The sequence below is a fragment of the Silurus aristotelis genome (genome assembly GCF_946808225.1).
Source record: "Silurus aristotelis genome assembly, chromosome: 5".
NCBI lineage: Eukaryota > Metazoa > Chordata > Actinopteri > Siluriformes > Siluridae > Silurus > Silurus aristotelis.
This window is the reverse complement of record NC_139578.1, coordinates 31,134,552-31,157,157: the sequence shown is the minus strand read 5'-3', so window position 1 is coordinate 31,157,157 and position 22,606 is coordinate 31,134,552. Positions and strand designations below refer to the sequence as shown.

At 37.9% G+C, this 22,606-nt stretch overlaps 1 protein-coding gene across 1 annotated transcript in view; it reads right to left on the bottom strand.

Moving 5' to 3' along the window:
• The window catches only part of LOC310726766 (Fc receptor-like protein 5), a 102,035-nt gene that overhangs the window by 75,293 nt on the left and 4,136 nt on the right, over window positions 1-22,606 (bottom strand). The window contains exons 2-5 of the mRNA XM_083542623.1: window positions 15,865-15,918; window positions 15,292-15,564; window positions 13,651-13,932; window positions 11,689-11,976 (exon numbers count right to left, since the gene is read on the bottom strand). Of these exons, the coding sequence (XP_083398749.1) occupies window positions 11,689-11,976; window positions 13,651-13,932; window positions 15,292-15,564; window positions 15,865-15,918 (897 nt within the window). The remainder of the gene's footprint in view (window positions 1-11,688; window positions 11,977-13,650; window positions 13,933-15,291; window positions 15,565-15,864; window positions 15,919-22,606) is intronic.

Below are 22,606 nucleotides of genomic sequence, written 5' to 3'. Positions count from 1 at the left end.
CGTTTATGGCAGAAAAGCAACCAGACTGCATTTGATCTTGTCCTGAACACAGTTTAAAGAGGGTTTGTTTTAATGCTTATGAATGAGAGTGAAGTGACGAGTGACAGTGATTCAGAAAAAGATGTTTTAGAAAATAAATATTCATTCAAGTCATCTTCAGTAACTGCAAAATATATCTGAGGTTATTTATTAATTATTACACCCAGTTTATTACCAACTCCTTTTGTGCTTTTAAAATGTTACCTCTTCATTTTAAACCTTAAAAGTTAAAGATGATCTAAAGGCTGTTCATATGATGGAAAAGTCAGAACATCTACTTATAGAATACACTTCTGCACTATTGTTCATATTTTTACTTCATGTACATTATGAAGGTGTGGTAAAGGGAAGGTAGTGAAGGTAAAATGAACTACAATTAAAGCATTTGTCAGATGCAAACTTTATATCATACTCACAGTTACATTTTACTGTAAATGCATTTTTATTAAGTGCTTTAACTCTGGTGTGGATTTGAGTGAAATGTTTTTCTGCACTCGTCAAAGTGACTCATTATGTGAAATGTAGAGATGCTGAAAGAGTTCTTACCTCGAGCTCTGGAACATTTGACCAGCAGAATGATGGTGATCAGCAGATATGGAGATGCCGTCACTACACTACTGATCAGCATGAGCACTGAGAATGGAGCTTCTACATGTGATGGACCTGATACAGAATACAATAATAATTATAATAACACTTTATTCATGCTGAACTGAACATGTTTAACTCAAACTGCAGCACAAGTAAATCAATGCTCATTTCTAGGCACAGGAGTAATATGGCATGTGAACACTCTGGATTTTGTACACAGATTTACATAAACTACACACTACAGCTTACATTATGTAGGGATACGGAGTTCAACTTATTAAGTTACAGATAAATTAATATTGATATGGTTTCTGTGTAAAGCTGCTTTAAAACATTGTCCACTGTTAAAAGCTCTCTCCCAAAAAAAAAAAAAAAAAAAAAAAAAAATATATATATATATATATATATATATATATATATATATATATATATATATATATACAGTGAGGAAAATAAGTATTTGAACACCCGGCTATTTTGCAAGTTCTCCCACTTAGAAATCATGGAGGGGTCTGAAATTGTCATCGTAGGTGCATGTCCACTGTGAGAGACATAATCTAAAAAACAAATCCAGAAATCACACTGTATGATTTTTTAACTATTTATTTGTATGATGCAGCTGCAAATAAGTATTTGAACACCTGAGAAAGTCAATGTTAATATTTGGTACAGTAGCCTTTGTTTGCAATTACAGAGGTCAAACGTTTCCTGTAGTTTTTCACCAGGTTTGCACACACTGCAGGAGGGATTTTGGTCCACTCCTCCACACAGATCTTCTCTAGATCAGTCAGGTTTCTGGCCTGTTGCTGAGAAACACGGAGTTTAAGCTCCCTCCAAAGATTATCTATTGGATTTAGGTCTGGAGACTGGCTAGGCCACGCCAGAACCTTGATATGCTTCTTACAGAGCCACTACTTGGTTATCCTGGCTGTGTGCTTCGGGTCATTGTCATGTTGGAAGACCCAGCCTCGACCCATCTTCAATGCTCTAACTGAGGGAAGGAGGTTGTTCCCCAAAATCTCGCAATACATGGCCCCGGTCATCCTCTCCTTAATACAGTGCAGTCGCCCTGTCCCATGTGCAGAAAAACACCCCCAAAGCATTATGCTACCACCCCCATGCTTCACAGTAGGGATGGTGTTCTTGGGATGGTATTTATCAATCTTCTTCCTCCAAACACGTTTAGTGGAATTATGACCCAAAAGTTCTATTTTGGTCTCATCTGACCACATGACTTTTTCCCATGACTCCTCTGGATCATCCAAATGGTCATTGGCAAACTTAAGACGTGCCTGGACATGTGCTGGTTTAAGCAGGGGAACCTTCCGTGCCATGCATGATTTCAAACCATGACGTCTTAGTGTATTACCAACAGTAACCTTGGAAACGGTGGTCTCAGCTCTTTTCAGGTCATTGACCAGCTCCTCCCGTGTAGTTCTGGGCTGATTTCTCACCTTCCTTAGGATCATTGGGACCCCACGAGGTGAGATCTTGCATGGAGCCCCAGTCCGAGGGAGATTGACAGTCATGTTTAGCTTCTTCCATTTTCTAATGATTGCTCCAACAGTGGACCTTTTTTCACCAAGCTGCTTGGCAATTTCCCCGTAGCCCTTTCCAGCCTTGTGGAGGTGTACAATTTTGTCTCTAGTGTCTTTGGACAGCTCTTTGGTCTTGGCCATGTTAGTAGTTGTATTACTGATTGTATGGGGTGGACAGGTGTCTTTATGCAGCTAACGACCTCAAACAGGTGCATCTAATTTAGGATAATAAATGTAGTGGAGGTGGACATTTTAAAGGCAGACTAACAGGTCTTTGAGGGTCAGAATTCTAGCTGATAGACAGGTGTTCAAATACTTATTTGCAGCTGTATCATACAAATAAATAGTTTAAAAATCATATATTGTGATTTCTGGATTTTTTTTTTTTGATTATGTCTCTCACAGTGGACATGCACCTACGATGACAATTTCAGACCCCTCCATGATTTCTAAGTGGGAGAACTTGCAAAATAGCAGGGTGTTCAAATACTTATTTTCCTCACTGTTTTTAATATATATATATATATATATATATATATATATATATATAAATAAATAAATGTAAAGTTCTCACGTCTGACTGAGATCCAGCTTCAAGCTGTAGTACAAATAAATCAATGTTCACTTACATAAACTTCACACTACATCTTACATTATGTAGGGATACGGATTCAACTACAGTGGAACCCGGTTATGTCGCCGGCGTAGGGGGTCGCCAAAAAGCGTCGAAATAACCGATGATCGAGATAAACGAAAACCAATATGGCGGCAATATATTAACGTGCTTGAAATTTCTTTATGTACAAGATGTGCGTTAATAAATGAGAATGTGCATGCACGTGTTTTTGGAGGGTTTTTACACAACAGTGTTGCTGCGATTTGTTTGATGAAGGCATGCTATAAAAATCTACATACATGTTTGTTAACAACAAAAGGCAAATGTGCACCAACTAACAGCAGAAATTTATCAGTATACAATACAAACCACCGTCGATTCTCCATACAACCTTTATTATATTCTCCAACATTACAAACACAAAGATCGCTCACAAAATCACAAAAAAAGCGTGCGGGTGTAGTTCGTTTTTACAAAAAGCTAACCAGTGTCAAAATTAAATTCCCGACTCATTTCACTCTGACACACAGATCTGAAAAATATCCTACACTCCTGTGCCTCCACTTCCAACATAGCATCTGTAAGGCTTGATTTTTCTGCCACTTCCGAGAGTTCTTCTGCGGCTGCACAGTGCCGTCTAACTACAGTATTTTCGCGTATATAAGACGCACCCTGGGTGAGGGGTATGTTAAACTTTCTATAAGACGCGTCTTATATACGCGAAAATATGGTAGTGAGATGGTGACGTGGCAAAAGCCAGTGATTGGTCATGCGGCTCGAGATAACCGACGTTAAGTGGCAAATTTGCCCCCCTTGTGCTCAAGTTAATAGGGTTCGTCAACATAAAATAATCGACATAACCGATGAGAAAATGCTAAGACAGTTAACCGAGGTCGAGATAAGTGGGTTCGACTGTAATTAAGTTACAGTTTAATAATTATAGTAATGATTTCTATATAAAAGATGCTTTGGGACATTGTCCACTGTTAAATGTGCTATACAAAAAAAGATTTAATTTAAATTAAAAACATTTAATTTCTCACGTCTGACTGAGATCCAGCTTCTCAGTGACTCTCCTCTCTCTGGGTGTTTACAGTGGTAGAAACCTTCATCTGACTTTGAGACTTTATGGATGATCATCTCTCCTGTAGTCTGGTTCTGGACGACTGATCCATCTTTATAGAAATCAGCTCGGAGGTTTGAGGGATTTGTGTTACGATATAAACAGTGTAGAGTCAGAGGATGTCCCTCAGTCACAGGAGGAACAGAACTCTCCAGGATCACATCACCATCTAGAACAAAAGAAATCACATTTACAATATAAAAAAGGAAGATCTGGTAGAAAAATTTTATTGTTTCTTTTATTGAATGGAATTAAGTTTTTAGCACAATCTGTAACTAGGATTGGAGAAGTTTACAGATATCTACTGTAGTGAAGAAGATCAGTGTCACACTAAACTAATACTAACATCTGATGTGCTTCTTCAGACTAGTGGATGTTGTACTAATGAACAGATGACAGAAAAATGAAAGTGATCTGGAAATATTTCATAATTAATGATGAAAATAAAGCAGACTGTAAACTGTGTTGTGTGAAAATATCAAGAGGAGAAGCTGCAGCATCTTCTACAATACATGTAACTTAACAAAACACATGATGCTGTTTAAATCTAATGTTTAATAGAGTGTGTGAGGCGACACTACTGAGTGTGTAGAGCAGCATCAGTGAACATGCAAGAATGAAGGAGTGAAGAGTGTGTGCAGAGAAACAGGTTAAAAACAGGTTTCTACCTACACTCTACATTACAGACTCAATTTAAATATCATAACATTAAACATAAATGAATTAGTGGCAGTAATCACCATAAACAGAGAGAAATCACATGTTCTCTGATGTCCCTGATTGATTATCAGTAATTGATTAATTGTATTATCATTATCAGTGTGAGTATGTAAGTGAACTTGTAGTCAGTTTGGAAATCATGACTTACACACGTCCATACTCAGAATTACACAATAATATTTACTAATAAAAGTAGAGAGAAATAAATCAATTTCCTCTTGAACAGTTTGTTGAATTGTAAACTACTGATGTTCTGAATATTCTGTAATGAAACATTTCTCTTTCTCTTTAACAGTAAACACACTACATGAAGACTCACCATGAACTGTGATGTTGACAGGATTACTGTTTTCTCCAGATTCAGACTCACACCAGTAAACTCCAGTGTAGGATGTGGAGAGGAAGCTGATGATACATGTAGATCCTGTAACTGATCCCCACTGTAAACAATCTAACACTCCTTCACTGTCTGTGTATCGTCTCACTGTCCATCCAGTAGAGTTACTCTGGTCCTCACAGCTCAGTGAGAGAGAGACACGAGTAAAGTGTTGAGTTCTGCTGGGACTGATGATCAGAGACACTGGAGGAGATTCACCTTCAACACAGAAGAAACACAAATAAATATATGTACAAATTGTAATGCAATGAGGATCCAAGTGTGTGTGTGTGTGTGTGTGTGTGTGTGTGTGTGTGTGTGTGTGTGTGTGTGTGTGTGTGTGTGCGTGTTTAGAATGATGTTTATTATTTGATAATCAAAGCCACAGTCCACAACATGAGACAAAACACACACAGGTTTAATATGGAATAATCATCATTATAAAAGCTGCAAAACACCAAATGTTAAATATAAAGAACAAAAGAAAATCTGTGAAAAAAAATAATATTGAAAAGGCATAATTAAATAAAAGACAGAATTTAGAACAGAGAATAAACACTAATTAGACATAACATTATGACCACCTGAATATTATTATGTTGGTTCCCTTTTTGCTGCTAAAACAGTCGTGACCCATCGATCATTAGCAGCATGAACTTCTTCAGCAGTTTGAGCTACAGGAGCTCGTCTGTTGGATCGGACCACACGGACCAGCCTTCACTCCACACGTGCATCAATGAGCCTCGACCGCCCACGACCCTGTCGCCGGTTCACCACTGTTCCTTCCTTGGAGCACTTTTGATAGATTCTGACCACTGCAGACCAGGAACATCTCACAAGAGCTGTAGTTTTGGAGACGCTCTGACCCAGACGTCTAGACTTCACAATTTGTCAAACTCATTCTAATCCTTACACTCGCCCATTTTTCCTGCTTCTAACATCAACTTTGAGGACATAAATGTTCACTTGCTGTCTAATAAATAAATCCACCCACTAACAGGTGCCATGATGAAGATCATCAGTGTTCTTCACTTAACAACTCCTAATGTAATGTCAAAATTATGCCTGTATATATTGTATATTTATATATTGTATGGTGTATATTTATTACTCTTATACTTTTTAAACAAATTTATCAGTTCATTTAGAAGATAAACCAGAGGATATTAATATAAACAGTGTTTAAGGTTAAAATAGGAATAGAAGCACATGATCAGGGATCACATCTGCTCAGAATTGTTGCGCAAGGTGAAATTGTACTTGTGTCATTTAACCACCTCATATACATTAACAGATCAATAATAAATATACTTCTTATACTTATATATTTATTAATCTGATACTATTTAAAACCAGTTCATGTTCCTCACCAGAGATCCATAGTGGCTGTGGATTGCTGTACAGTGTGTGACTGACTGGTTCTCCTCTCTCTCCTCTACACACATAAACTCCTGTGTGATGAAGAGCAGAAGGACTGAGAGTGTAGGAGCCTCCAGATCCTCTGCTGCTGTCTGAGAGAAGCTCCACATACATGATAGAGTCATGATGAATGTGTGTTGCAGTTACACCGTCTCTGTAGGGAACAACTGTGTACCAGCTGAATGTCCAGTCTGTAGAGGAGTCTGTAACCTCACAGCTTAGAGTCACTGAGTCTCCTTCAGTCAGCCAGTTCTGTGGAGATACACTCAGTACTGCCTGTAGTCTCTCTGTTACACAGGAAATACAAAGTTTTTACTCAGCAGACTCTTTGTTATATGTTGTGGCTCCTTTAAGAGCAGAGCGGCATTATGGGAACAGTCTGCCGCCAGATTTTTCATGAGTACTGCATGTGTGCAGGACCGATGATTATTATTTCTGTTGATTATTTAAATATCTTCTGATTAGCAAGTAACACTGATGCCAGTAGAATAAAGCATGAGCAGTGGAACGTGACCTGTCTGTGTTTTGGCTGATTTCTGCTGTAACTCGAGTTCAGCGAACGATCCCTTGACCCTGACTCAACACGTTACCAGTTACACACACTTTCATAAATAAAACTTTAAAGCTATAAAGATGAATGTTATTAATCTTTGTTACAAAGCGCTGATACAAAACTTCACCATAACAACTGCATGTGTTTTTTTTATATAAGTGCAGAATTTGATCAGAATCCAGAATTTAAATTGTGATTTATTAAAATAATTTCTGCATTTCTCTGTTTCCATACAGACATAAACATGTTTATAAGAGATTATGACTGTGTTCATTAATTTTAGGGTGGTTTATTAATAATACCTGCTCTTCAAGATTATTTACAACATTATAGAATAACATGGAATTGCAATAAATATGAAATATTTGTTATTTTAAATTTTGTTCAACATAAAACCTGTTAAAGTTTTAAATCATCACATTCCTTTTACTGTAATCTGAACAGGTTCACTGAGCTCTGTGTAGTAGTAGTAGTTATTGTAGTACGCATGGTATTTGAAGTAGTTTCTTGTGCGTGCACGACACTGGTACTCTGTTTCTCCTGCATTATTGACTGTCACTTTTAATGAGTTTGCTGGTTTTTGCTGTATTTGCTGATTACTATAATAATAAAAAAACTCCCATCCAGTACCCTGCAGCTCACAGCTCAGAGTGACGGTGTCTCCAGTGGAGATGAAGTTCTGAGGATTCACTTCCACAGTCAATTTGGGTTTAGCTGTTAGTATGAAATGATGAAGGTGTCAGAGCTGATTTTCACATTAGTGATACTATGTTTACATATAAACATGTTAACATACAATATATTTAATATATAATTCAAAGTTTATGTTGTACATATGCTACAAATGTTTGATTTTTGACCACTAGGGGTCGCTAAATAATTACGAGAGGTCACCCAGTGCACTTTTTTTTTCCAATTAATGAATATGATTATATGATTTATAACAGCACAATATATACATTAATTCTGAATATTTCTAAAATAATTCATACATAAAATATTAATGTTGAGACGTTTTTGCAGCATATTGCGAGAGTGGGAACGTACAGACGTAGCTCTAATATGAAGCAGCAAAGAGAAAATATGGCATAAATATTTATAAAAATAAATGCGCTAAAATCAAAACAAGGACTTATTTGGACAGTAATTTTGAATTCAGTTTTATTGAAGCAATGTACAAGGTGAGATTTTAGTGTGTGTGATCTGTATCCAATTTTCAGACCCAGAGTCCAAATTAAATAACATTTAACTAATACATAAGAGCTTAATTCAATCAGGAATCCAAGAAAAGACACGCAAAACATGCATATCTTAAAATAAGCAAATAGTTTTTACGTAACATAATCTAAAAAAGAAAATCCAGAAATCACAATGTATGATTTTTTTTAACTATTTATTTGTATGATGCAGCTGCAAATAAGTATTTGAACACATGAGAAAGTCAATGTTAATATTTGGTACAGGAGCCTTTGTTTGCAATTACAGAGGTCAAACGTTTCCTGTAGTTTTTCACCAGGTTTGCACACACTGCAGGAGGGATTTTGGCCCACTCCTCCACACAGATCTTCTCTAGATCAGTCAGGTTTCTGGCCTGTTGCTGAGAAACACAGAGTTTAAGCTCCCTCCAAAGATTCTCTATTGGGTTTAGGTCTGGAGACTGGCTAGGCCACGCCAGAACCTTGATATGCTTCTTACAGAGCCACTACTTGGTAATCCTGGCTGTGTGCTTCGGGTCATTGTCATGTTGGAAGACCCAGCCTCGACCCATCTTCAATGCTCTAACTGAGGGAAGGAGGTTGTTCCCCAAAATTTTGCAATACATGGCCCCGGTCATCCTCTCCTTAATACAGTGCAGTCGCCCTGTCCCATGTGCAGAAAAACACCCCCAAAGCATGATGCTACCACCCCCATGCTTCACAGTAGGGATGGTGTTCTTGGGATGGTATTTATCAATCTTCTTCCTCCAAACACGTTTAGTGGAATTATGACCCAAAAGATCTATTTTGGTCTCATCTGACCACATGACTTTCTCCCATGACTCCTTTGGATCATCCAAATAGTCATTGGCAAACTTAAGACGTGCCTGGACATGTGCTGGTTTAAGCAGGGGAACCTTCCGTGCCATGCATGATTTCAAACCATGACGTCTTAGTGTATTACCAACAGTAACCTTGGAAACGGTGGTCCCAGCTCTTTTCAGGTCATTGACCAGCTCCTCCCGTGTAGTTCTGGGCTGATTTCTCACCTTTCTTAGGATCATTGAGACCCCACGAGGTGAGATCTAGCATGGAGCCCCAGTCCGAGGAAGATTGACAGTCATGTTTAGCTTCTTCCATTTTCTAATGATTGTTCCAACAGTGGAGCTTTTTTTACCAAGCTGCTTGGCAATTTCCCCGTAGCCCTTTCCAGCCTTGTGGAGGTGTACAATTTTGTCTCTAGTGTCTTTGGACAGCTCTTTGGTCTTGGCCATGTTAGTAGTTGGATTCTTACTGATTGTATGGGGTGGACAGGTGTCTTTATGCAGCTAATGACCTCAAACAGGTGGATCTAATTTAGGATAATAAATGTAGTGGAGGTGGACATTTTAAAGGCAGACTAACAGGTCTTTGAGGGTCAGAATTCTAGCTGATAGACAGGTGTTCAAATACTTATTTGCAGCTGTATCATACAAATAAATAGTTTAAAAATCATATATTGTGATTTCTGGATTTTTTTTTTAGATTATGTCTCTCACAGTGGACATGCACCTACGATGACAATTTCAGACCCCTCCATGATTTCTAAATGGGAGAACTTGCAAAATAGCAGCGTGTTTAAATACTTATTTTCCTCACTGTATATACAGTACAGACCAAAAGTTTGGACACACCTTCTCATTCAAAGAGTTTTTTTTATTTTCATGACTATGAAAATAAACAACCGGTCGAAATGCGAAAAGGTCGAAGAGCGAATGTAATTATCCTATAAGAAATATTGGAAAACCAATTAATCCGTTCTCGACCTCCACCGATACCCATTTATTAACACTTTTTGCCCTGTTTTTAGCAGTATTAATACCGGTACATATATAATACTGTATATAATTGTTATGCAGAGTAATTAACCGGAGCACAGTTTGCTTTGGTTTAACGAAAACACGGAAAGTTTAACACAAAAACACACACACACACACACACACACACACACACACACACACACACACACACGGCAGTCCATAGAATCCAGACGAAAGAGAGAGAGAGATATCCGTGGTACACCCTGGAGAGGCGAGGTCCATGGACGAACACAGCCGTGGAGAGCGTGTGGAGTCCGGAAAGGAAGAAACGCATAGGAATACGTGTGACAGGGAAAACACAGACAAACATGCAGCAAACACCTTCACATACCAACAATAACTCACAATGAGTGTGGCTGAATGAGGGGTTTATATAGGAGCTGGGGATGAGTGAATAATGACCCCCAGGTGTGCATTGTTGAATCCTGGGGCTTGAGGGAAAGCGGAGGTTTTGACAGCCGCCGAAGGGGGCGTGGCAGGTGATTTCTGACAATAATATAGTACAGTAAAAAGTATGAATTAAAAACATTACAAAAGTAACAAAAAAATGCTCCATGTGGGTCGGGGTAAAAAATTTCGGTCGAAAAACTGTTCGCGAAGCGAAAAAATCAATGTCCGAGCCAGTCTATAAGCAGGGTACCACTGTATATATATATATTTTATTATTATTATTATTTTTAATCTCGATTTATCAGTTTATTTAATGTCATGTTGGAGAAAAACCCTGATGAATAAACTTCTCTGTTCTTTTCCAAATAAAATGTAACACCTGTGTAGCATCCCCAGCTGAACAGATACACTTTACTCTCTTGAAACTGATGTTTATTAAGGATTTTAATGTCCAAAATAAAGCACCGTAAAAGCTGAATAAAAACACAAAACATACAAAGTGACGAAATAAAACTCACATAGCTACAAACAACACATTTGAACTGAAAACACACATCAATCATAATGTTAACAAAATAATAATACACCTTATTATGCTTAAAACAACAATTACAATTAATGCTCCAATCTCTATATAGCAAAATCAGCACGTGAAATGCTAACCTGCATACATACATTAGCGACCTGCTAAGCATTAACCATTAGCTTCAATGGAGATGCGAAAATAAACATTTCAAAACCACCAAATTTCCCACACAAATGAAATTAAAATGATACCTTGTGCCCTTCATCAGCCAGGAGCTAAGAGGCAGGAAGAAACCCTTTAAAGAACGCGTGTTTGACACCAGCACAGCCAAAAGTCCATCTTTCCTTTCGTTAACAAATCAGACTGCCATTTCACGTAACCAAATTCACTAATGTCCCACAGCGCCATACATCACCACACTGCCCTCTATTGGACGGAGGTCAAGTGTCCGTGATTGGAAGATTTAATGGTCATTTACAACCTGTATACACTAGTTTGTATCTCACATACAAAAGTGAATTTCTACCTGATAAACACATATTTCACTTCTGTACATACTTTACTTTGCCTTGTTAGATTTTATTACAAATAGGGAAACAAATACCAAATACCTTTTAAACATATTTCATGCATTACTCAAAATATTATGGACAAAATGCAATTAATAATAATTAGTAATAATTGTGCAATCGTTTTAGTCACATTTCTAAAATAGTTAAAAACACAAAGAATCATGAAATACCTGCTGCTGTAATGGTGACAGAATCACTGAGTCTTGTGTAGACGTAGTTGTAGTTGTTATAGTTGTTGATGATTGTCCTGATTGCACGACACTGATACACTGTTTCTCCTGCAATATCAACTCTCACTCTGAGTGTGTTTGTATCTCTGGGTTTATTCCTCTCAAGCTGTGAATTTCTGTACCAGAAAAACTCCCATCCAGTCTCCTGCAGCTCACAGCTCAGAGTGATGGTGTCTCCAGTGTAGATGAAGCTCTGAGGATCCACACTCACAGTCAGTTTGGGTTTTTCTGATGGAATAAAATGATGAAGGTGTCAGAGCTGATTTTCACCTAATAACATAAGCAGTAGATTCACATATGAACTTGTCAGAATAAAATTGATTTAAGATCTGATACAAAATCAATGTTGTACATTTATTACAACTGTATGATTTCTTACACGAGTTCTATTCAGTATTTTCTAGATGCTGCCAAACTTTATACAGAGTTTCTATAGTTAGATATGATCATCTAGATAATAAAATAATGATCATTTTAAATAAAATATCACAATAGCAGGATCAGACCACCATCATGAAGAAAATGAAGTTTGATACACATGAAGGTGTTTTGAGGGTCACTGAGTCTCCTGCAGCTCTGAGATACATTCAGTACTACATTTGGTCTCTCTGTTACAGCAAATACACAATAAATGTGAACAATTAGAATCTGTCTGTGAAGCAAATTCACAAACCCTCATCTTACAGTGTAACAGCATGACTGAAGTGTGAGGAATGTGGGTCTCATCTATCTGCTCCCTGTGCAGGTGTATTTATGTGTGGGTCACTTCAGCACCTGTACACCACTGACTCAACTGTGTGAAGTGTCTTTATACCAGCTGTACTGCCAGTTACACACACTTTCATATAATAAAGCATTTAAACTATTATGATGTATGTGATCATGTATATTCAGAATCAACATGCTTTAAGAACAGATGAAAAATCTACAGTTCTATTTGATATAATCTCTATTAGCATGAGCGTTTATGATTGGTCAGCAGTTATAGTTTCTTACAGGAACACTTTCTTTTACACAGTAACTGAGTAACTACAAAAGACCAACTAAACATTCTGATTTGTTCTTATACACTGCTGCTGTACTGGTCTTCATGTGTTCTGTCTTTCAAGTAATAAAACACAAAAATCCAGCTTTTCATGTTACAGAGAAACAATGATACAGAAACTTCTCTGTTCTTGTAAAAAAAATAATCTTCTGACTGTGCATCTTCTAAATTCTGAAAGTGCTGACACTGCAGATTGTCCCTCATTTATTAAAAGGTAAATAGGAATCTTACAGAAAACTTCACCACATTAAAACTTACATTAGTGCTTTTCATTTTTTAGATAAATAACACATTCTAATCTCTTTATTATCAGCTTTAGATTATATGAAGCATCCACAGTACAAATCCCTCTGAATGAGCTGTTACTATAGAAACAGGAGCACATTAGAATAAGAGCACTGGCAGAGCTGCTGTTAGAGAACATTAATCACCTAATCAAATCATTGACCAATCAGAATGCAGAATTAACAGTTACGTGAAATGGTGTTATGAGTGTTTCTGCACTTCTCTGTTTCCATATAGATATAAACATTTATAAGAGATGAGGAACGGGTTACAATGAGTGGTTTATATTTTTGATAAATAAAATAAAACACCTGCATGCAGAAATCTGTGAATCTCTGATAAACACACATTTAACTGTTATACTTCTTTTTCCTTTGCCTTGTTACACATGTTACAGACGGGGGGACAGATGACAAATACTTTAAATTATTTTACGATCATTTGAAAAATTGAGAAGTAACATGGAATTGTAGTAATAATCTTTTTATTCACATAAAATATGTTTTATTCTCACCTTAACCATAACTCTTACCATAAGCCTGCTGAAAAACAAAAGGAAAAATATGAAATACCTCTTGCTGTAATGGTGACAGAATCACTGAGTCTTGTGTAGACGTAGTTGTTATAGTTGTTGATGATTGTCCTGATTGCACGACACTGATACACTGTTTCTCCTGCAATATCAACTCTCACTCTGAGTGTGTTTGTATCTCTGGGTTTATTCCTCTCAAGCTGTGAATTTCTGTACCAGAAAAACTCCCATCCAGTCTCCTGCAGCTCACAGCTCAGAGTGAAGGTATCTCCAGTGTAGATGAAGCTCTGAGGATTCACTCTCACAGTCGGTTTGGGTTTTTCTGATGGAATAAAATGATGAAGGTGTCAGAGCTGATTTTCACTTTACTTGATAAACAGTTGATGGACTGTGCTTTATCATGTGACCGTGTCAAAAATTAAATACTTTTTAACATTTGATACAAAATCTGTGATGTACATGTTTGGCCCGTTAAGTTGTCACTGATGTTTGCAATCTGACTGAATAAGTAAAAACTACTGTAATAATTTATTTGTGATTTTGTTTACTGGCCATTAGATCTACAAATCTGCTGCTCTAAATCCTACCCAGAGAAAAGATCACTTACATTATAATAGGTTATAATAAATAGCTATTAGACAGACAGAGATTGTGTGTGTGTGTGTGTGTGTGTGTGTGTGTGTGTGTGTGTGTGTGTGTGTGTGTGTGTGTGTTTGTGTGTGTGTGTGTGTTGTATATATATTATTTACTTTTTTAGTCACACTTTATGTGCTTTATGCTTTACCATGTAACCGTGAAAAATAACAAAATAAAATACTTTTTAACATTTGGTACAAAATCTGTGTTGTACATGTTCGGCCCCATCCGCTCACGTCGTGAGTTTTTCAAGCAATCATAAGGATAAAAACTTTTGAGCTCGGTCCCATGTAAAGGTGGTGGAAGCTTAGTGGTGAAGGCAGTCAACTTAGGATCCAAAGCTTACGAGTTCAAATCCCATCCACACCAAGATACCATTTTTTGGCCCCTGAGCAAGGCCCTTGACCTCATTGCTGCTCAGGTGTGTGAATGAGATAAATGTGTTACTCTGTATAACAGGGTTTCCGCAGGGTGGTGGAATGAACTTCCCCTAGATGTCTGTACAGCAGAGTCCCTGATTATCTTCAAGCGATGGCTAAAGGCCTACCTCTTCCTGAAACACTTAAATTAGCACTTTCCAAGTTTTCTTTGTAGAATTATATCTATATTAAGTTTGTAATCTTGTGTACCAGTGTAGATTTATTCATTACTAGAGATTTAAAGCACTTTTGTACGTCACTGTGGATAAGGGCGTCTGCTAAATGCTGCAAATGTAAATGTTATTGATGTTTTCAGGCTAAAAACTGACTAAATGAGTAAACATTTTCCTTTAATATTTATTAATATCTGCTCTAAATCCCACCCAGAGATAATATTACATTAATTATAATATTCTATAATAAACAGGTACTAGAGAGAGAATCAGAATCAAGTACTCAGACTGATCATGGAATAACATGGACTTTTATTAAATGCATTCACTCTACACGTCTCTCTGAATGACCAGTTACTACACAATCAATAACATATTAAACTGAGTGTAATGTGTTTAATTATCTTGTTATAACACCAAAGCAGTTGGAAAAAAGCAAGAATCATGACGTACCTTTTGCTGTGATCTTGACAGGATCACTGCGCTGTGTGTAGTAGTTGTAGTCACTTCTCCAGCGTGCTGAACACTGATACACTGCTTCTCCTGCATGATTGACATTCACACTGAATGTGTTGGTATCCTTCACTGCATTGCTCACAATCTGTGAATTTCTGTACCAGAAGAACTCCCATACAGTCCAATCCTGCAGCTCACAGCTCAGAGTGATGGTGTCCTCACTGTTGATGAGACTCCAAGGAAATGATCTCAGAGTTAGTTTGGGTTTTGCTGTTGATATAAAATAAAGGCATCAGAGTTGATTTTCATTTTCAACACATGCAGTAGATTCACTGTGCTTTAACATATGATGATGTCAGAATAAAATAGATTTAACTTTTAATACAAAATCCATGTTTAACACTTATGATTTATTATTATAACAAAGTTTTCTACATGAACATTTTCTTTCTTCAAAAGTCTAAAGGTTTTGATAATAAAATGAGAAAAGAATAACCAATAGAATCAATTAGCAATCACTATTTATCACATTAATGAATCTTTATATCTTAAGTAAAAGGTAATTATCACATTGAGGATAAAAATCACCTTGAGCGTGAGTCACTGGTAAAAGTGAAACCAACACTGAAAAGAGAACAGAGACAGAGATCAGAATGTAAACATGAAAATGATTCAGTATATTCATGGAAACAGCACATTGTATCAAACTCACAATATTCATCTGTAGTCACAAAATCTAAACTACCATCTCTCAGAACATTTACACTGCAACTTTATACCTCACCATTCACTCTGCAGAGACACAAAGAGAACATTCACTCACAGTATCACAGGGAGTCGACTGAGTTCCACCCCAACCCTCAATGTTCAATTGATTTTATTCATTCATTCATTCATTCATTCATTCATTCATTCATTCTCAAGTCAAGTCAAGTAGCTTTTATTGTCATTTCAACCATATATAGCTGATGCAGTACACAGTGAAATGAGACAACATTCCTCCTGAACCCAGGTGCTACATAAAACAACATAAAACAACAGTCAGAGAACAGAAGAACACAGGGCCAGGAACTAAGATCCTCGCCACATAAAGTGCATGTGTGCAACTGGTGCAAACAGTGCAAAAGACAACACAGGACAGTGCAGGACAATACACAAAATATAAAAATAAAAATAGCTCCGGGGGTCCCTTACGAGGGAAATATCAAGGTCCGGGACGGAGTAATTTCTCCCGCTTATCCGTAATTCGGGTCGCGGGGGCAGCAGTCTAACCAGGCCCCCCTGCTGCTCCGACGTCACGGACCTTGATATTTCCCTCGTAAGGGACCCCCGGAGCATAGAGGGTTAAGGGCCTCGCTCAAGGGCACAAGAGTGGCAGCTCGGCGATACCAGGGCTTGAACCCCAGACCTTCCGATCGGCAACCCAGCGCCTTAACCGCTGGAGCCACCACTCCCCCACATTGATTTTACCAGCTTTTTAAATGTTATGTTTTATTGCACTCAGTGTTAAGAAAATGGGAAAATACTACAAAGTGCAAATAGAGGCATCTGGAGCAGGATTTTCACTTCCCCTAAATCTGAGAGAAGTATTTTTCTATTTATTTTTAACAATGTACAAATACTGTACTGCCCCCTTGTGGGAAGAGTTATTTGTGTTTTGAGTTTCTAGTGTTTTGTCCACGCAGAGCTACCGTAGTTCAGTTATTCTCCTAACAGTCCTACAGCAAGTCATACTCCAGAGTGTTAAAGTCTGTAAATTAATATTTTGACTCCTAAAAAATATGTCTGTAAGTATTTGTTTGATAGTGATCTTATCTTCAATTAGATACCAAATGTAGTCATTTTAGCATGTTTACTATTTGTAATTTGTAATAAAATATTACTATTACTGTTAGCTTCCCTATGGCATTTTCCATGTATATTAGCATCGTGCTAAGCGCTCGCTAATGAGCTCGTTTTTTGAGGGTTTTGGTTAATTCTAAGCTACTTATTTTATATTTGCATTGTTTATTCCCCCTATTGAGATTGTAATATGCATTCTCTTTGTTTCTGTATGTTACAGTTTTACAGTCCTTCCAGTAAAACACACTAAAAGAGCAAGATGCTTCCTGGTTCCTTATTGGAGACTGTTAGCTGTTAGCGAATCTGAGAATCAGCAAATGGAATGTGATCTCTAGGAGGAAACTGAAGGGGATATAAGGAGAACAAAGACAGAAATACTTTTAGGGAACTTGGAAAAACCGTGTGTCAGTTAGTTTCTTCTTCATAAGGCTGCACGGTTCACAAAGGACATCCTTGGCATTAAAATACAGAGGTATATAGACAACAACAAAGACCATGAAAGGACAAATAGAAGGGTTGATAATTCACAGACATGAACCCCACCAGTGACAGACATTGTTTGGAGACTATAACAGCAATGTTACAGCATTCTTTTTGTGTGTGTGATATATATATATTTATACAGTGTTGTGCTCGTTACTAAAAAATAGTAACTAGTTACAGTTACTCGTTACTTCATTCAAAAAGTAACTCAATTTCTTTGTTGATTATTTACACCAAAAAGTAATGCGTTACTGGTAAAAGTAACTTTTTTAGATACTTTTTTAAAGAACGTTCTTTAATGTTCCCATTAATGCCCTTTTATGCGTTATGGTTTATACAAACACAAAACTGACTTAAACACAAAGTCATTTTTAAACACTATTTTATTAAAGTCAGAGCAGCACAAACTGAATATATCACAAGGATTTCTGAAATAAACAACAAAACAAGCTGAATAATAGATTCACAATCAAAAACTAAAGTGGCTTCTGCTGTTGTGTTGAGCTCTTAAACATGTTCCTTTTACAGCTGAAGTATGAAAACGATCAACAATGTAGAACAGAACACCGGGTTAGCTTCTAGCTTCTAGCTTCTAGCATGGAGTTTCTGAAGGAGCTTCAACAGATTGGAGTTGCTGTTTATCGCAGTAGATACGAGCTTCGAACCAGAAAGATACAGCTTACATTTGACTAAAATGTTTTTGTCTTTATACTCAACTAAAGTGAAATAATGAGCATATTTCCCCTTCCAAACTCGTCTTGCTCTCGCCTCGACTCGCCATTACTGCCGCTCAAACCTGAATAAACGGAGACACGCCCACAGTGCGTCTTCTTCATGTTTACAGTGGTTCATCCTCCAATCCTACAATGCGTCTCTGCTGTAAACAGGTTAGACTGTAGGCTACACTGGTACTGGCAGAGGTACTGCTAGTCTGCATTTGCCACTTTTACATCTTTTTTTACACCACTTGTGGCACCTCCTTGTGCAGGTATTAAGCAAAGCAGTGCCTTTATTAAATTACATTTTTTATTATTTTTTTTTAAATAAGCTTTACTTGAAATGGTGCACTACAACATTAATTGCTATACTATTTGTGCACGCCTCTTTTTTATTCACTGACCACCATCATTTTTACAGAAAACCAGAAACCACCTTTGCTAAGGGATGCTATAGAGATGATGTTCCTAATAAAATGGCTAGTGAGGGGATCTCCACTGGCTTTGAAAAGGCCAATAAGTGTCAGTGGAGCTGAAGATGTCGAGCATATCAACAGTTAAAATGTAAAAAATTTGTTGTTGCTTTTGCACATCCATCTTCACACCTCTTGCAGCTCTTTACAGCTGATTTTGCAGCACTGCATTAAAATAGATCAAACCCCACCACAAACTGTCTCCACTACGTGCGTTTACAAGAATAAGGAGGACTGTTTGTTTCTGCACAAGTTATTAATCATTAGTGTTTAATCTAAAGTGTTGTGCATTAGTTTGGTATCAGTGTGTATTAGATTAAACTTGCTGGACTGAGATATTTTACTACACAGGAAAATAGAAATGAAGGTCATAGGGCATGTTACAATCGTTTTTTAAAGATTTTCTGTGCACAAAAAAGACCACCAGAGTCTCACCACATCAGCAGAAATACATTTCATATAGTCACAACCATGATTTCCTAATGTGAAACATCAAACTCTATGCAGTCATTTTCTTCAGCATGTCAAACGATCACATGAGGCATCACTGAGCAGCAGATAACAACAGAACACGGAAGATCAGGTACAGAGTTCAACATTACAGACTCATTTACACTCATTAGATTAGTTAACTTTCATAGTCTAGCAAGTAGATACACATCAAACTAATCCCAGCACATAAATATGAATACACTGATCACCTGAACAGTTTAAATACAAACACTGTCCAAATCACACAATAATCTCATCACTCAGGACATTCAGACTGAAGATGAATAACTTTATATTCCACCACTCGCTATAATGAAGACACAAAGAGAACATTTACTCACAGAACATCACAGTAAGTGGACTGAACTCCATTCTGTCCATCTAATGACTGACTGAGTGACAGAGCAGTGGTGTGTGTTAAAGCCTTAACACTTCCTGTGTAACCATTTAAAACCACACACACACACACACACACACACACACACACACACACACACACACACACACACACACACAAATTTAGTTTCTGTTCCTGTTTTAAGAGTTATATGCATAAACCTCTGCAGTAACTTGCTTCAGAAAGCTGCTGGAATTTTCACACACAATAGTCTATATAGATTACACAAGCAAAAGGAAAAGGCCTGTTGATGAGAGAGGTGAGAGGAGAACGGCCAGACTGGATCAAGCTGATAAACTCCTCAATCAGGACATTCAGACTGCAGATGAACAACTTAATACACCACGACTCTCTTAAATAAAGACACAAAGAGAACATTTACTCACAGAACATTACAGCAAATGGAATGAACTCTGTCCTGTCCCTCTAATGACTGACTGAGTGACAGAGCAGTAGTGTGTGTTAAAGCCGAACCACTTCCTGTGTTTGTACAAAGAGAGAGAGAGAGAGAGAGAGAGAGAGAGAGAGAGAGAGAGAGAGATGCATACACACACACAAAGAGAATGTATTTGTTTCACATTGCATATGCTATAATGCAGCAATTAAGGCATCAATCCAATTAACCAATTACATGGTAGCAACACAATGTATAAAGTCATGCAGTCATGCCTGGAACTTTTATACACACAGTCTTAATTTACACACACACACACACACACACACACACACACACACACACACACACACACACACACACACACACACAGAGAGAGAGAGAGACACAAAACTCCTTGTTGATTATAGAGGTCAGAGGAGAATGGCCAGACTGGATTGAGCTGACAGGAAGTCTACTTCTTCTTCTTTCAGGGTCTCCTATTAGGGGTCGCCACAGCAGATCATTAGTCTCCATACCCCCCGGTCGTCTACATCTGCCTCTTTCAAACCCAATTACCTGCATGTCTTCCCTCACCATATCCATAAACCCCCCCCTTGGCCTTCCTCTATTGCTCCTTCCTGGTGGCTCAATCCTCAGCATTCTCCTACTGATATTCCCCCATGTCCCTCCTCTGCACATGTCCAAACAATCTCAATCCCGCCTCCCTCAACTTGTCTCCAAAACATCTCCTTGATCTTCACCCACTCCACCCTGCCTGCACTCTTTTCTTCACTTCTGTAACACACTCTTAATTGCTTTGCACTGTTTACCCCAGGTGCCTGAACGCCTCCAAGTCTTCTCCCTGCAACCACACCACTCCACTGCCTTTCCTCTCATTCACACACATGTACTCTCAAGTCAAGTCAAGTCAAGTCAAGTTTATTTGTATAGCGCTTTTCACAACAGACATTGTCTCAAAGCAGCTTTACAGAAATCAACAGTCAAGGTGAATGGATACTCTGTATTACTCCAACTGATTTTCATTCCCTTTTTTCCAGCACGTATCTCCACCGCTACTGGCTTCTCTCCACCTGCTCCCTACTCTCACCACAAATCACAATATCAGCCGCAAACATCATAGTCTACAGAGACTCATCTCTGACCAAGTCCGTACACCTGCAAACAGAAAAGGGCTCAGAGATGATCCTTTATGCAATCAAACCTCCACACATCATCCAACCTTCTCTCTCATTTTCCTCATTCATCAGCTGCACAAAAAGCAAAAGTTAACAAGCTAAAAGGTAGTGGTAACTTTTGCATGACCACATTCACACCGCCTGCAGATCTTCACAGCTAAATTTGCAGCATTACATTTAAATAGAACAAACCACACCACAAACTGCCATTTTGCCTGCTCAGGGTGTTAACAGAAACAAACACACTGCAGTTATTACTTTCCCTTTAAACAGAGAGGTAGATACTGATTAGCAATACATCTAACCATGTCTTCTTTTAAATTCTATGCAGTTTCAGTTACCTTTCCAATCAATCTCTTATATCAGTATCCTTATCTACCACCTACTGGTTCTCTTGGAGACTTCATCAACCATGTTACAAAAACTTCTTCCACCTTAAAAATATTGCTAAGCTAAGAAACATATTATCTATATCTGATGCAGTGAAGCTTATCCATGAGTTCATGACCTTCAGAATAGACTATTATAATGCATTACTAGGTGGATGTCCTGCATCATTAATAAACAAGCTTCAGTTTTTTCCAGAATGCAGCAGTCAGAGTTTTCACAAGGTCGAGAAAATATGATTATATAACCCCAATCTTCTTATCCCTTTACTGACTACCTGTTAAGTTTTCGAATCAACTACAAACATAGACTAAAAACACTAAATGGATTGGCTTCCGTGTATCTCTCCAGTCTTCTAACATGCTACAATCAGTCACGCTCCCTGAGATTTCAAAACTCTGGACTTCTAGTAGTTCCTAGAATACCAAAGTCTACTAAAAGCGGTAGAGCATTTTTTTTTACATTTAGCTCCTAAACTCTGGAACAGTCTTCCTGACAGTGTTCTGGGCTCAGACACGCTCTCCCAGTTTAAGTGCAGATTAAAAACTTATCTTTTTAACAAAGTCTACACATAACACATGTCACATATCATAACCTTGTGCTCAAGTACATCTGATCACATGCACATTATCAACTTGTGCTTATTAATATCATGAACAGCAGCTACGCTAATTTCTTTCCACTGCTTTTCTTTCTCTAACCATCCCTAGGCATCCTGTGGTTGCTCCAGCCCCAGTCGCATCCCACCTTATAAAAATTATGGACCTTTAAGGAAGTAGATGCCGACCCCGCAAACATCCCGCAAACAGCGCCAGTTGGCTTCTACTTCGTGTGGAGTTTGGACACTGGTCCTCCTGGAGTGTTTAAAGGCTCTGGCATCGAGAAGCTGGTGTTGGATCTGTAATGATCGCAAATGTTGAGCTGGTTTATGATTTGTTTAGTAGCTCCTA